This window comes from Camelina sativa, chromosome 17, assembly GCF_000633955.1.
Source record: "Camelina sativa cultivar DH55 chromosome 17, Cs, whole genome shotgun sequence".
Classification (NCBI taxonomy): Eukaryota; Viridiplantae; Streptophyta; class Magnoliopsida; order Brassicales; family Brassicaceae; genus Camelina; species Camelina sativa.
In genome coordinates, this window is record NC_025701.1 from 3,962,158 (window position 1) to 3,979,192 (window position 17,035).

The window sequence follows — 17,035 nt, forward strand, 5'->3', positions numbered from 1 at the left end:
TGGCAGAGGCTTGCGAGGGTCGATAACAGTGTAGACTTTAGCGACTTCTATGTTAGTTAGCTTTTCTGTGTGCGGGTGAAGATATACCGGATGTCCAACTAATCCTGCAATGTGTTCGAGCCCTTCCCTGTTGAAGAATTCAAGAGGAACTCCACGAAATTCAAGCCAAACCGGAACCAGGGTCAGTTCAGGCTTTCTTGGGGTGATGTCTGGGGTCCACTTGGCTACGAACATTGTCTGCCCGTCCACCTGCCAGAGACTTTGGCTGAGTATTCTCCTCCGCGCATTCGGACAAGGAACCCTAAACAGAAACGAGTGCCCTTCCAGTTTTGAGACTGTTATGTCTCGACGCTGTTTGCTCCAAATCCCATTTACTATAGCATGGACTGCACCTCTAGCAGGGGGTTCTTCGTAGAACTGCCCTAATATGAAGCTATCCCATGCCTTCTTATTCTTTTCAATGACCGAATTTGGGATAGTAACACATACTTCACCAGATTCAAGCGTGTAAGGGGTACCTTTCTTCTCAAGCTGAATCGAGTTACCGGCAACCAAAGCCTTCCATGATTGGTCGTCACTAGTGCGGGGAGCTCCAGGAGGTGGAACTGCCCTGGTCGGATCTGAGGCGGTGACAGTTTGCGCTTCATCTACACCCAGATTTGCAGTCGGAGGTACAGTTGCCAAAACGTTGGTCACTGTAGCTTCGTTTCTAGATTTTGGGGATCTAGGGATTTCGATTGCCGCAACTTTATCCACCAGGTTGTTGGATTTGCAGGAACCAATTGTTTTATCTTTGGCTGACTCATTATTGATGCCAGGCAATTCAATTACCGGAGAGCAGATGGAAGTTTCCCCAGCTGAGTTTGGAGATTCAGGCGGGGCAGATGAAGAGGATTGCGATTGAGAGGAGGCAGGATGGACGGATCCAGTGGAGATATCGCCGGGGGGTTTCTTTTTGTGTTTGCTTTTGCCCATAAGGGGCGGTGACGGCCTACGCCGAAATCGACGCAGGTGATTGGAGAAAGACGAAGATTGCGTTTTGGGAGAGAAAGTCAGAGAAAAGTCTTTAATTAGCAATGGCTCTTTATTATTTCTTTTTCTTCTATATTATATACTTATAAGAGTAGGCCGCTTGTGTTGTGGTGACGACAATATATACATAACAAACGTTCTTTCTATACATCGAGTTTGGTTGCTCTTCCAATACCCACTCAATAAAATATAAGATAGACGACTTTTTTTGTTATTCCAAATATTGCTCTATCAAAATTGGATAGGTAGAGATTTACAGCTCAATTGCCTGCCTAGTCATGCTTATATAGAAGAAAATAAGAAATGCACGAGGCATGCTTGTGCTGTGGCCCTTGAGGCACGAGACTTCCACAGTGCTCAATTCTTCTTTCTTGGGATCAAAGGTATATATATTGTTTTTTTTAAAAAAAAAAAACATAATTTATATTTCTATACTCAAACCTTACGGCATTACTTATATATATACAACATGCAACTGAATGGAACAACCCAACAAGGCAACCGTTCTTCATTGCTCAAACTCAAATTTCAGTTTCACCAACATGAAAAAGTCGTGTAAAAGCAAGATACCAACATGGAATACCTTATCTCGTCTCCTCCATGACCACAAACACACGCACTCCCATAACCAAGTGTTCATCAATTTCCGCGGAAAGGAGCTACGCTGCAGCTTCGTGAGCCACCTTGTTGACGCCTTTAAAAGACATGGAATCAACTTCTTCATAGACAAAGACGAACAGAAGGGGACACACCGCAAGCATCTCTTTGCGAGGATCAAACAGTCGAGGATGGCTCTGACTATATTCTCAAAAAGGTACGCAGAGTCACGCTGGTGCCTGAACGAGCTAGCCAAGATAAAGAAAAGAGCTGGTAAACGCAAACTACAAGTGGTTCCCATCTTCTTCAAGGTGAAGGCAGAGTCTGTAAGATACCAAAAAGCTGAATTCGGTCGTAACTTCTGGAGGTTAGCTAAGAATTCAAGTGGTGAACAAATCAAGACATGGAAGGAAGCTTTGGAGTCTGTCTCTGACAAGATGGGCTTGTCATTACGCGACAACAGGTACGTACAATATTACTGTTTATCCTTAATAATAATCTGATGCGACATGTTTCATGCTTCTCTGTCTAATCTGCCATGAAACTGGTCCATACTGTGAATGTAAGAGTCTGATGTCTAAAGAGTCTTCATAGTTCATATTAATGTAACTGTTGATTTGTAACTCATTTTTTTAGTACATAGCACCATAAAATAACATCTTTCACTGATTCGATAACTTTCACTTTTGTAATATCGTTTCCTTCCGTGAAACTATATATGCAGACTAATCTATATATGTTATATACTTTGCAGCTCTGAGGCGGATTTTATAGAGGAGATTGTTAAAGAGGTTAAAAGAGTTGTCGCCGTCTAGAAAATAGAAGACCATATTCCTTCAACCTTCCCCGTAGAAACAGAAACGATTTACTCAGAGGATTGAATTCAGTTAAAAGTATTGTACAATTAATAAATTGCTCTTCTCCATTTTCATTTATGGTGTGTGTCAAGTACTAGGACTACGAATTTTGCGTTAATGTTGGTAGCTAGACCACATTTCATTGCTGTAAATTATCGTATATTATGTTATTCTAATAAAATAATTTGTATCTTGGGATAAATCTCTCAAACGAAATGATCCGGATGTGAATGCTCAAGTACTAGACAGCAAGTTGGTTAACAATACTGGTATACAATGTACAAGTGTGTACAACAAGAATATCAATATTAACAACTACAAACATAGAGAGATAGTTCTCCAAAAAACTATCCTCCCTCACAGTCTCATAATGACTGATCTACAAACAAGAACCAACATAACAACTTCAACAAATGCTGATACACTTTATAGACAATCCCAATCGCTTGTGTTACAAGTTTAGCCGCCTCACAATTCTTCACACGTGCCTTCCTCTCTTCCACTCTTCTCTGCTTCAGCTGTGTGCCTTCTTCTTCGAAAGTACACTCAATGCAACTTATCTAGGCACAAAGATGAGAGGGCTATCATATATACAACTATACAAATTAAGTACATCACATTATTAGTAATGAAATTGGATAGTGGCCAAACCTTGTAGATACTCAAAAGTTAAGGGCCAACTCACCAACACAATACTAAATGCTTAATGATTTTAAAATCTACTACATGCCACATGAATCCATATTCCACTTGATAAAGTGAAACATACAATTTGAAACATTATAGATTCCAACTCTAATCAAAGCTTATAAAAACATTGAAAAAAATGAAATAAAGGAGAGAACTATAGAGCTCTTTCCGAGTATTACCTATTTGGTCGTACGTATCTAGGAACAAAGAGTCGGATGTTAGCTGTTCCGGTGATCTTTTGAAGCTCTGTAAATCTCATTAACTAGTGATTTGTAAGAGGCCAAGTCAGCTACAATCCCTATCTCAGGCCTCAGACCTCTAAGAATCATCCCATCAACTATCTTCCTTGCAGCCACCAAATCCCCGTTCTTGCAAAAGCCATTTACTAAAGTATTATATAGAACAAGATCAGGCTGAAGACCCCTACTTAACATCTTCTCATAACTTTCTTTCATCAAATCAATCCGTCCACTCCTACTATGACCATGAATCAAAGTAGTGAAAATAACATCATCAAAGAGTTCGGCTGGCATCCATGATTAGGCATTTTTTCCAAAATGTCAATAGCTCTCCCAAGCAAACCTTTTCTACACAAGAAATTAATCAAGATATTGAAAGTGACAACACTTGGCGAAAAGCCTTTACGAAGCATATCAGCAAGAAGCTTCTCTGCGTCCATCCATCTCCCGGTGCTACACATACTCCTCAGGATTATGTTATGTGTAATAACATTTGGTTGACATCCAGAAGACGGCGTGTCATTCAAAAACTTAATCGCCTCATCCAACATTTGCTTATGGGACGATGCTAAGATAAAGGTACGAGAGAAGCAAATTGCCATCCCACTTGCTGTATACAAAAATAGATTTGTGACACACTTAAATGAGTTAATATGCAGATGATGGCTGAGGTTGAAAGTTGGCCTTATAGCTTTGTGGCATCAGAGGAATATCCAAAGTCTGAAGAACGTGGCACGGCCCGTGGTAGATTACTTATCCGTGACAGGTATTAGTGTTATTTTGTTTCCTCATTTCCTGGTTCGTTCTTTATTTTGTGTTGCTTCTGTAATTTGATTCTTAAAATGTTAAAATTGATTTTTGTATAGGTTCATAAGCAATGATCTGATTTCAGCAGCAGGTTCTTATGTGGGTTTGGCTCCACCAGGTGATTTCTTCCTACTCCATTCTTAATTATTTGAAAATAAGCAACAAAAAAAAGAAGAATGGTTGAAAGGTGTCCAATCAGGGATACCAATTTTGGGCGGTAGGGGATGAGGCTGGCTATATGCATACCATTGGACATGCTCTAATAGAGAACGTGCGCCTGGCGAGTATAATCTATATGTATATACCATTGGACATGCTCTCTAATGGCCCTCTTCCGATCCAGCGTACAAACGCTTTCGTCTACATTTCCTTTTTTGCGGCCCATTTATTTTAGGGCTCCGAGTTTGGACAAATGACCTACCCTATATATAATATATATTTCAGTTCAATCTTTTTAGCTTTGAAGAAAATAAAAAAAACCCTTAAGGCCTCGAAAGCTCGAGCCGCCGAGTAAATTATGCAGGGTTTGGCGACTTCCACCGATCGTGTCTCCCTTTCATTCTTCGTTCAAAGGTTCTATTCTTCTCTTTTGTTTTTTATTTTCTGCTTCTTCAGTTAATTATAATGAAAGTTTGCTTCTTCTTTTCGTCATTATGATTAATGTTTGCATCAGTTGTTTTTTTGGTATTTTTCATCGGCTTTGCCATATACAAATTTATTCATTTATAATATAAAGGTGTTTTTTTATAAACAAAATATATAAAAGGTGTTGCGACAAATTAGTTAGGGTTCGGACTCGGGGATAATATCTATATGTGTTCCCACTAGTTAGGAGAAAATCCTCAGTTACGTTGAATCAGTCTTTTTTTTAATTAATTAATATATTGGTGCGTTTTGCATATTTTTGCAGGAATCATGAGAGTCCATTGCTAAAGAAACACTTGAAACCAACTAGAGCGTGCGTCTCCAATGTTGTTGGTTCATTTCCAACATCAAGAATCTCAAGACAGATACAGATTGTTCCACTTCTAGGTACTAGCATATGATTATTTATTAATGTTTCGTGCTTGTTTGATAGCACCGCAAACTCTAATATCTAGAATATATGCAGCAAATCACTTTGCATCTTCATCATCGTCTACCCATATACTTGTCCTTGACCGGAGAATACCAAGGCGTGTGAGAGCATCTGAAGACGAAAACTCAATCACCCCAATAGCAGCAAACGGATTGCAAAACAGGTTGTTCATGGTATATTGCTGCCTAGGCTTCATATGGATGGTGAAGAACGAACTTTTGCCTCGTTACTTTAGGTTTCACATGACTATGGGATTGCTTCTAGATGCATGCGAATTCGTCCCTTGGATTAATATCAATGGAAGGTTAATTAGGATGTATTACACGATGCTGGTGATGGGTTTTACTTTCATACACCTCCTTGGTGACTTTATATATTGGTGGTCTTTGCCCATACTCGTCTTCTGTGGCGTTGTTGTGGTAATAATATCGAAAGAACTTTGTACGTTATTAGGATTCTTATGATGGTTAAGGATGTATCCTTATGAATGGTGTATAGTTTCACGCACCTCCTTGTTGACTTTATATTATGGTGAGCTTTGCATCACCTAAAACGTTTTTTACAATAACTTTTCTAGCTATCCTTCAATAAAATCCTTTTTTATACCTCTAAAAATCTATTTAGTGAAATGGTCTTAACGTTAAATTATTGTTTCAAATTAGGTTGTTATCCTATTGTGTGTGTTAGCAAGGTCCAAAACCCGATCCTCATAATATCTTTGTTATCTTCCTGAATTCCATAAAAGATGTGAACTTTGTTTTAAAAATTAATAGAGAGAATTCTTTGCGACTAGTTTCACTTTCAGGTCGATGTAAAAGTTGGTAAATTTGTTGTGGAGTCTCCCCGGTTCGGAAACTGCCTAACTAATGTTGTTGCCTACCCAAAATCTGTAAACCCATGAACCGGTTTAGTTAATTGACAGAACATTTTGGAATCCTCAATAATGAAATATTGAGTAACTTTCTATTTAAAAGCTGAAGGAGAAGGGAATGCGCTTCTGGAGAAGGCGTTCATCGATTACAGCAAAGGAAAACCGTTCTTCAACGGTGACAACATCAGTTACCTCGACATCTTCCTCGGGAGCTTCTTGGCTTGGTTGAGAGTCACCGAGTTAGCAGCTAGCCATAAACTTCTTGATGATGAGGCCAAGACACCTTCTTTATGCAAATGGGCTGAGCTATTCTGTAACGGTCCCGCTGTAAAACCTGTCATGCCTGAGACTGCAAAGCTCGCTGAATTCGCAAAGAAGATCTTTGCCAAGTCGCAGGCCTAAGTTGCTGATGAAATAGTTTTTATTTTTTATTTGTGGGTTGAGATCTTGCAAGAATAATTTAAGAGTGGCACTGTTTTGTAAATGGCTTTATAACCTTAGTGTGCTAGGGTTATGTTGAACGTTACGTTTTTATAATTGTATCAGGCTTGGTCCATAACTTTTCCTTTTCTTATTTTGAATGACAATAAATGATACTATTTCTTAAGAAATTAATAAAGAAGAAGATGATCATAGTACTCATCTATGGTGTGAGTTCCGAATGAGGGTATAGGCATGAAAGGCGCTTGCGTTGGATCAAACAAAAAACAGAACTTCTCTTCTCTTCCCGTTCTCGTACTTCCACTGAAAAGCCATGATTAAACCCTAATCCATCAAGTTTTAGTTGCTTAGAAGGGCTATGTTATAAATTTTGAACCCAAATGAATTTGATCGGATTACTCATTTTAACACCAACATTACCAGAGCATCGTTTAAGGCTTTAAGCTTTATTGCGTTCATATTATTAAGCTTTTCGTCTATTTTTTCCTTTTTTTGCGGCCCATTTAATTTAGGGCTCCGAGTTTGGACAACGACCTGTGCTCTTGTGTCTTTAGGGTTTGTATATATATATATATATATATATATATATATTTCAATCCAATCTTTTTAGCTTTGAAAAATTAAGAAAACCCTTAAGGCCTCGAAAGCTCGAGCCGCCGAGTAAATTATGCAGGGTTTGGCGACTTTCACGGATCGTGTCTCCCTTTCATTCTTCGTTCCGAGGTTTTATTCGTCTCTTTTGATTTTTATTTTCTGCTTCTTCAGTTGATTGTAATTAAGGTTTGCTTCTTCTTTTCGTCATTGTATGCATCAGTTGATTTTTGGTATTTCTCATCGGATTTGTAATATATACATATTTATTCATATATAATATAAAGGTGTTTTTTTAAAACCAAAATAGTAGTATATAAAAGGTGTTGCGACAAAATAATTAGGGTTCGAACTCGGTACTATATTTATATTCCCACTAGTTATGACCATACATCACTATATATCTTAAATTATTGAGAAAGGAAAAATCCTCAGTTACGTTGAATCAGTCTTTAATTAATTAATACATTTGTGTGTTTTGCATATTTTTGCAGGAATCATCAGAGTCCATGGCTAAAGAAACACTTGAAACCAACTAGAGCGTGCGTCTCCAATGTTGTTGGTTCATTTCCAACATCAAGAATCTCAAGACAGATACAGATTGTTCCACTTCTAGGTATTAGCATATGATTATTTACTAATGTTTCGTGCTTGTTTGATAGCACCGCAAACTCTAATATCTAGAATATATGCAGCAAATCACTTTGCATCTTCATCATCGTCTACCCATATCTTTTTCCTTGACCGGAGAATACCAAGGCGTGTGAGAGCATCTGAAGATGAAAACTCAATCACCCCAATAGCAGCAAACAGACTGCAAAATAGGTTGTTCATGGTCTATTGCTGCCTAGGCTTCATGTGGATGGTGAAGAAAGAATTTTTGCCTCATTACTTTAGGTTTCACATGATTATGGGATTGCTTCTAGATGCATGCGAATTCGTCCCTTGGATCGTCCCTTGGATTGACAACAATGGAAAGACATTTAGGATGTATTACACGATGCTGGTGATGGGTTTTAGTTGTGCACTCATCCTTGTTGACATATTATGGTGGGCTTCCCCTAAAATCTTCTGTATTTTTTATGGTTTGGCATTGTTATTTACAGAACTTTGTAAGGTTTTAGGATTATATATATCGTGATGGTTAAGGATGTATGCTGATGATTGTGTCTAGTTGCACACACATCCTTGACTTTATTGTCAATATTGCCGGCTTAAGACAAAAAAATTTATTTTTTAAAAAGGCTATTTAATATTTCAAAAATCACTAAAAATTATTATACCCTCTCTATTAGAACAGATATGTTTTAATATTGTACTAGTAGTTAATCCGCTATGCGTGGGTTGTAAACTAATTTTATGAAAAAAGATTTTTAATGACTGTTTTTTTTAATGAAATTCTGTTTTTCCATCTATACTTACAATATGATCAATATCAGGATATGCTAATTCTGAAATAGGTAGTAAGACTTATCAATGTTAGATATTTTTTCATGTAGTTAAACGGTATTTGAGACATGGTGCGTCTCTCGCTGTCACTTGCTGTGGTGCTAGACTCCCACAATTGCATGCTCAGTTCTGTTTATGTGCATGTCTCATTTTATCAAGGAACCGGGAAGACAAAGCTAGGATGTCATATATTTAAAAGAATTAATCAATAAAGTATATAACGAATATCAGAGGGAGTATTAAAAGTCAATTATGCACCACAACTGAAGAACTGAGATGTCATTGCTAAGGTCAATTATGCATCACAATTGAGGAGGTGAAATGGCATTGCTCTGGTCCAAGTTGGTGTTATGAACAAACGCTAGGCATATAATTTCTCACTGAAAATCAGAGTAAACACATGCTTCAAAGTACTATATTGATGGTATAAGGGATCTGGAGTTACTCTTTCCGCAAGGAAATTATTATATATGTAATTAAGTTTGAAAGCCCATTTCATGGAAAAAACAAAGATATGAAACCAATTACAGAGTAAATATGTAGTATTTTCTCTGCTTCTACTTCTGCAAGACGAATATACGCTTGTGGTTCACCTCATTTATGCGAAAAAGAAGAGCATGAAAATTTCAATAGTGTTAATTAAGACGAAATTTTATATTGCGATGCGATAGAGTAGGTACATAGATGCAAGGAAGATATCATATATTTTTTGAATTCCGATAGTTTTTTAAAACTTTTTTTTTTTCATAAGCATAAATCAATTATTATAGATTTTAGAATATGACTATGTTTTGATTTTTCTCATTTTTATGTCAACTCTATCCCCGTATGAGCAATGAGCACTTACCTTTCAGATGTTTTTTTTTTTTTCTTTTTTTTTTTTTTGCGGATGCTGGAAACCAATTATGATGGTGTCTATACGTGTATGGAAAAGTTATCCCTCTCTCTTCTCCGAGCTGAAATCAAGTATACGTCATTGTTAGTGTCTAAAAGTAACAGGTTGTTTCTCGTATTAAAAAATGTGTGTTAGTACTGGATTGAAACGGGAAAAACAAAACATCAAATATGAGATTTGTTCTTTCAGTCATGGTTCTAACCGGTCAGTTTTTTGTACTTCAAACCTTTTATCTAGGAGTCCCTCCGAATACTTCTTATTCCTGACATCAAGAGATATGTTATCGCTTAAAATCATTACACATAAGCAAATTAAATAAGCAAATGACCAAAGCAATGATGAATTATTTTACTATGTTATCGTTTATTTTTCAAGAAATGATAAATCAAAATCGTCCAAATAAACATGGAAAACAAACAACGTTGCAACGTTGCAAGGTTTCAACGAAGAAAAATGGAGATTCTCATTAAGTCTAATTAAACGTTTCAGCTTTCTACCATTCCTTCAATAACTCTTAAAAGCAAGACTCTCCACATCTCTCAGGAAAGTTAATCGTCATAAGTTGACTCCCGTAACTCCGTAAGTACATCGATAAATATGAAACTACCTTTTACTCTTTCCAGGGTTTATGTTCCTATCAAATCTCAACAACCACCTCGCCATCAAAATTAAGATCACCCTCCGGAATCATCGGAGATCTACTTTGCATCGTCTACCGATCCGAAAGATCGCTTGACTAACAAAATGCAAGATAATCATAATTCACCATATTAGAGAAATAATTGAAGGAACAGTAGTCATACCATTCGATGTTCTTCGATGGTTCTTCAAGCACATAAAATGTGTTTGATTTCTCAATCGTAATCCTAACATCAGCACAGTTTTTCTTATTTGTTGCATGCTCTGTCGTCTAACAACCGCTAATAAATACTTCAATAGAAGATGAAAGTGACTGAACGGCCGGTGAAACTTTCTCTATATTGTCCGCCAGGGGGCACAATGGCTGTAGCCATACCATTTAGAAACAAAAAGTGAAATAATTCAAAAATCTAATGAAGTAAAAAACCGATCAACTTCCATCATTTGGTGAGAAAGATGAGGTTCTTATAAGGAGTTAGTATAGTAAAGCTATATATGTAATTACTAACTCCTTATTCCTTATTAGTTCTAAGAAAAACACTACCTGATTTTGTGTTTCATTGTTGTTTGCTTTTGGGGATTTGATTTCTATTGAAAGCCAAAACTGATTATGTTGAGGAGGGGGAGAAAAATTGTAATGATGTACTTACGGGAGATGTGGAGAGAATCTTGCTTATGAGATCCTAACACGATGAACTTATAAAAGAGTAACCAGGAAAAGATTAAAAAAAAACTGAAACGATTAAAATTCATGGGAAACCGCACTTTTAAATTGGTTTATAATCCTAATTCATGATGTTAAAATGTGTCGATAATGTTTTGATTGTTTGCTAACGTGGAAATTTGGGAGTAATCTATATATACATTTTCCAAGTACATTTAGCAAATAAATCCTGAAGTTGCCACATATTTACAAGACTGTCATTGGCATTAATTCTTAATTTGTTTTTCATTTAATTAATTAATATTAAGTTTTTATTTTTGAAAACAAGATTTCTCCACCTAAATAACTTTCCAAAACAATTGGAACAACTCACCTTAACATTAAGTATTAATTTTATAATTTATTTAATTAATACTAATTTTCAATTTTACAAAACAATATTCTCTCTATACACAAATTTCCTAAATAATCGGTCTAACCAAAAAATAAATTGATTTTTGAACTTGGAGGAGGATCCGTGGCCGATATTTTTGATCTCAACGCATTGATTTCCTCCTAAAATATATCTTCAAAATCAAAAATAAAATATATCATTCAAAAAAACTAACGGTATGATTTTAAAAGGTAACAAACATATTTACCATTCAATTTGATATCTTATTCAAAGAATAACAATAAAATATAAAAGATATTGCTTGCTCACAGATTTACTTTTATTTTGTATTACATATTTAAAAATAATTTTTATTTTAACGGGTTTCATATGATGAGTTTTTGCGGATTAAAAATCTTTGAATATGTTGCCTGATCCGCCTAGCATGGTGGGTTTGGAATATAGAACCAACACTAAAACTATTAGTATATCTCATATATACTATAGATTTGTAATCATAGTTTTGAAAATAAACTTATAAATTATTTAATATATGAACACAAAATATTACACATACTATAACACATTCTTAATATTCCAAAAAAAAAAAAAAAACACATAAAAATATAAACTAACTACTATATAGGCATATACCTTTGTTTAATTCTAGAAAACAAAACAAATTTAGAATTTTATATTTTATCTAATAACAAATTTAATGTAATTAGGTTATAAACTTTATAAAACGTAAGAAGAAAAAAAATTCTAAACAAAATTGTAAATTAATTAGACAAAAAGTAATTAATTAAAAATTTGAAGACTAAATAAATTAGAAATTATTATTTTAAAATACAATAATTTAGTCCCGCGGTGTACCGCGGGTGAAATTTTAGTTTAGAAATATAAGCTGACATGGACAAATTGTACCATTTATTAGTAGTAAGTAATTATTGTTAATTATTTTTGTCTTATTTCTCACACTTGTAATTTTTCAATAATTATAATTACTTCTAAGAGTATATTAAATGCTTCGTATTTCTTCTTCTTTTTTTGGTAGAGAATGCTTCATATTCTCATGCATGTATTAACTACTCCCTCTGTCTCACAAAGATTGAAGTTTAGTATTTTACACACATATTAAGACGGAGAGAATATATGATTTATTTTTCTAATACTTTTTCACTTTCCCACCTTCCCACTTTTACACTCCATACACTCTACAACATCAGTAATCATTAAAACAAAAATTTATTAAAAATATTCAAAACATCAATCTTGTTGGGACAAAGAAAATTCTCTAAAACTTCAATCTTTGTGAGACAGAGGGAGTAATTTTTTGGAAAAAGTAAAAACATTTATTAATTATTTAAATTATAAAATAAAAATGCATTAAAGAAAATCAAAGGCATCCTTTGTGATCCTAATACAAACAACAAACGTCTCTAATACAGAGGACTACCATTTTATGCATTATTTTGTCACATACATTTTTGTTTTGGACCGTTTTGTTCATATATTATTTTTTTTTTTTGAAAGTCTTTTGTTTATATAAATCCGATCCTCGTAATATCTACATGTTATCTTCCGGCATTCCATAAATCAAGATGTGAACTTTGTTTTAAAAATTAAAAGAGAGAATTCTTCAGTTCTTTCTCTGGTTCACTCGCAGCGACTAGTATCACTTCAGTTATTTTCACTGTTCAACATAACTAAATTCGATTTTCACCCCGACTCTTTCAACTTTTTAAGTTATAAAAACTAAAATATTTACAGATGAGAAATTAAGATATGACGAGAGGCCAACAAAGTCATACGAACATCCGTTATTTGGTTTCGTACTGAGATCATCACACTGGTCTTCTTGACTCTTCTTGACTTCCTCTGATTCCTCCGCAAATTGACGACTCTTGTCGTCTGAGTTTTGTGAGCGTCTTCTTTTTCTATGGCGATGAGGTCTCTCATTGTGTGTTTCTCTATGTGAACTCTCCTCACTTGATAAACCACTCTGACGTTTTCCTTTCCTGCTTCGATCAGAGTCAGGATCTTGGGACTTGTATCTGTGCCTCACTTTGCTTTATCTGACCAACAGTCTGTGGGAGGACTAGTCTCTACACTTCTCTTCCTGTCATTTTCTCCGTTAACTCGAAGGTCTGATCCTTTACTCTGATGATGTCTACTCTCAGTTGAATCTTCCTCGTGCGAATATCTTGAGCTGCTTCTTTCATGCCGATGTTTAGACCTTTTCTCTCTGTGACTTATCACAAACTGTATGAACCCTATCATGTTCATGACTCTCCTCTTGATCAGCTGATGACCCTTCCCTACTGTATTTTCTTGAACTCCTGCGCGGTTTCCTGTCCTTTTCATCGTCCATCTGTTCTTCAGCTTCTGAATCTGTCCTTCTTCTGGATTTTCGTTTGTGACCCGTTTCTCTCCTAGCATTGTCATCTCCATCAGGAAAATCATCATCAGAATACCTCCCATGGGTTCTTTTCCTTATCACCCTATGTCCAGGAGAGTGTTCAGACCATCTGCTATCACGATGAAATTTGTCCTTAGCGTACCGTCGCTCTTTATATATCTCCCTCTCTAAACTACCGTCTCTGCTAGGGCTGTCATCTCCATCATGGCAGTTCACGGCATCCCTACTATGTTTTGTCTCCATGAGTACTGTCCCGAGTTTCACCATGATTTTTACGGCTCCAATAGGAAGGCTTAGATCCAACATTCGCACGATCATGGTCCCTTGATATAGATCTTCTTGAAGGTTGCCTGACATGGAAACAAAACACATGAGCATGACGCTGCATAACCAAATTAAGCAGGATATACGCTGATAAATTAGTTAACGATGAGGATCCTCAAAAGCTAGAACCCCAACTATAAAGCTACCTACCTGTGTGAATCTGTTTGTAGATCTGATCTCGAATTATTTAATGACCCTAACAATTCATGCTCGAGGTGCTTTTCATCTGAATAACCAAATAAAGCGGTCATTTTGTGAATCCAGAATCTTGGAGGTGGTTTGTCATGGTCCGCCCATTCGTAGTCTCCACCAGGATTTCGGAAACAATGGATAAAATTGCAAGCAGATCCACGAGAACAAGTCTGTAAAATGGATGAAAATCATGAACTCGCGATAAGCAAAAAGTTTGAATCTCAGATTACGAACCAGATGAAGAGTGTCATACTTTAAGCCTGGACTTCATGTACTCCCCACATATGGCAACTTTCCATCTTGAGATGTTGACAAACTCGCATTTTTCCTGACAAGGATGTGCAATTATCAATGTACCTGTTTACCAGCAAAGTATCACAAATCAAGCCTCCAGAGTCCAGACTAAACAATGTACCTGTTTACCAGCAAAGTATCGACCATTAATGGGCTGGTAAGCAAGAATCTGTAGTGTACGTATACATTGCCCTTCAAGTGGAATGAGCCATTTCTACACACCTGAAATGGATAGAAACTTTGTTTTTGAGAAAAGAAAGGGTAGGAAAAAAGGTCGGAAGACAACACATATCTACCAAACAAGTTTTATTCTCAGACACAGGGTTACATTTGGTCATTTCATGATGAGAAAAGATGCCGGGAACCACTAATTTTCAAAATGGATTGCCTACTGTGGCAGGTTCAAGAACTTACATTCACATTTAGTATATGGCTGATAATGGAAAGAAAAAAAGAGGGAGCAGAATAGAATCAACAAACCTTGAAATTAATAAGTTCTCCATACTTTTGAAATTTTGTATGAACATCTTCATAAAACTCTTCATAACAACGTTCAGCCTCCTCATCTGTATACTGCAAGGAAGCCGGGGGAAAAATAAGAAGAGTAAACTAAAGAAAGTGACTAAAAGCAAGGAAACCAGGTGAAATACAATGCATGTGATCTCCACTCGTTTTAATATCAAGCATACCAGGATAGCTACAGCCTTACTATATTATAACTGCATTAGTCTGTTCAGACACTAATGGCTCAAAGCAGCCAGCACGTATGAAGGACACTATTCTGTTCTTAATTCAGGAAAATCAAGCAACTCCGAGGTATTGAGAATCGTATGAATCATTTGTTACATATCACTCACTCCCACAAGAAAACTAGAAAACACTCAAAGAACAAGATATGAATTACTGACAAACAAGCTACAGTCTCTGGTACTGCTGCTATCACGGTAAGAGAGGGCACAAATAGAAGCCACATTTTCTGTGATCGAGATAACAACCACATAATAGCTAATCTATCAATCAGGTAGGATACAAACAAGTGAACCGCAACTCCAACCCCGTCCAGGTTATAATCATGCACGTCCACTGACCATCAATGTCTGATGTAGGTTAAAGAAGCGGTGACAAGGACTAAAAATAAAAACAAGCAGCATAATTCTGTAAATTCAAGAGCACACAGCAAAACAAAACAAAACAGAAAAGAGGCAGAGGAACTGTGGTCATTTACAATCAGATAATGAAGCTGAAAGTAATACAGAAGAACTAATATCATCAGGATACTAGCATCACGAGAAGACATCGGTTACAGACCTCAAGCCCCTCATCCTGTTCCCAAGCAATACCAGGACCATTGTACATGTTCTTCAAAAGTAATGTGCAAGATTTATTGGGGTAGAAATGAACTCTGGTACAACGCGGCCCAAACCGACAAGCTCCCGTTTTCAATTGAAAAGGACAATGAGCTTTATCCTGGGGACTGAGAGAAACAACAAAGCGAAGTTACTAAAAGAACATAAGAATGGTACCTAAAACTAATACCATCTCAATCAACGAATACAACAGGCACCTGCTCAGTTCCAAAGTTGGGTACTTCTTGCGCAACATTCTCCAAAATCTGTTGCGCAGAACTAACATTCTGATAGTTGCTGGCACAAGCTTCAGTTCCCGGAGGTAGAGGATTTGATGTAGGCCTGTCAGAAATCTGCAAAACAAACTCCACATTGGAACTCTAGAAAAAAAAAAAATCAAAACACTGAAGACGACGGCATGTTCATCTAGATGATGGTTTACCTGGTTTCCATCCACCTGAACTAGGGGCTTCTTTGGAACCCTCACTTTGTTCTTTCTGAGAATGATCTCATTTCCTTGGAATATAATTTCTGGAGGCCTTTCTTCGATATATTCATATTTACCATCCTCATCCTCGCCACACTCATCGTTCCCACTAGCCTGCCAAAAGGGATATGCAATTAAAACTTAAAGATCTTCTACAATGAATTCGGCAGCAACCAAAGTGGGAGCATCAATAAGATATGAGAACTCTAACAGTTCCTCAGCAAACAGCCACGCGATGATGAAGAAATTAACAACAAACAACAAAGCAGTACCTCAAGGTTTCTCAACTCGTCTAGATCCTTCCAACGCCTCGCTTGGCTTCTTCTTCCTCTTAATCTCCATAGCCTCTCTCCAAGCTCTCTCACTCTCCTCGAACTCCTTCTCTCTCAATCGCCTTCAACCTCTCATGTTCCGCCGGATTGTTTAACTTAGCCTCCGTCTCGTCTCTCTCCTTCTCCGCTATCTCCTTCCTCACCTGCTTCCTCTTCAATTTCTTCATCGCTTTTGGCATCTCCTTACGACTCATCTCCGCCGCTTTCTCTTTCCTCTCTTCAAAACCTTCCATCTCCCCCGCCGCTTCTTCGTGTCGTTCCCCTACGTTACGCTACATCTTCCCTGCAACTTGCTCCGCAGAACTTTTCTTCATGAGTCCCTTGTTACAAAGCCCATTAAGCAGCTCCAGAGCTTCCTTTGCCATACCTTCATAAGGTATGCCTTCCTATCAGAATCGTGTATGATGTCTCAGTC

The 17,035-nt window shown here is 36.7% G+C and overlaps 4 protein-coding genes and 1 pseudogene across 4 annotated transcripts; 3 read left to right on the forward strand and 2 right to left on the reverse strand.

Moving 5' to 3' along the window:
- On the forward strand, positions 1,575–2,444 carry LOC104759133 (disease resistance-like protein CSA1). The gene is made up of 2 exons (XM_019238835.1): positions 1,575–2,092; positions 2,384–2,444. The coding sequence occupies exons 1-2, from the start codon at positions 1,575–1,577 to the stop codon at positions 2,442–2,444; spliced, it is 579 nt and encodes a 192-aa protein (XP_019094380.1).
- On the reverse strand, positions 3,395–3,966 carry LOC109129862 (pentatricopeptide repeat-containing protein At1g09900-like). Its single transcript, XM_019238836.1, has 2 exons — positions 3,759–3,966; positions 3,395–3,702 (listed from the first exon to the last, which is right to left on the reverse strand). The coding sequence occupies exons 1-2, from the start codon at positions 3,964–3,966 to the stop codon at positions 3,395–3,397; spliced, it is 516 nt and encodes a 171-aa protein (XP_019094381.1).
- LOC104759134 lies at positions 4,703–5,764 on the forward strand. The gene is made up of 3 exons (XM_010482098.1): positions 4,703–4,795; positions 5,133–5,254; positions 5,334–5,764. The coding sequence occupies exons 1-3, from the start codon at positions 4,740–4,742 to the stop codon at positions 5,762–5,764; spliced, it is 609 nt and encodes a 202-aa protein (XP_010480400.1). The 5' UTR covers positions 4,703–4,739.
- On the forward strand, positions 5,774–6,573 carry LOC104759135 (glutathione S-transferase U17-like). Its single transcript, XM_010482099.1, has 2 exons — positions 5,774–5,831; positions 6,275–6,573. Exons 1-2 carry the CDS (start codon positions 5,774–5,776, stop codon positions 6,571–6,573), a joined length of 357 nt encoding a protein of 118 aa, XP_010480401.1.
- Positions 12,921–16,767, reverse strand: LOC104755165 (annotated as a pseudogene).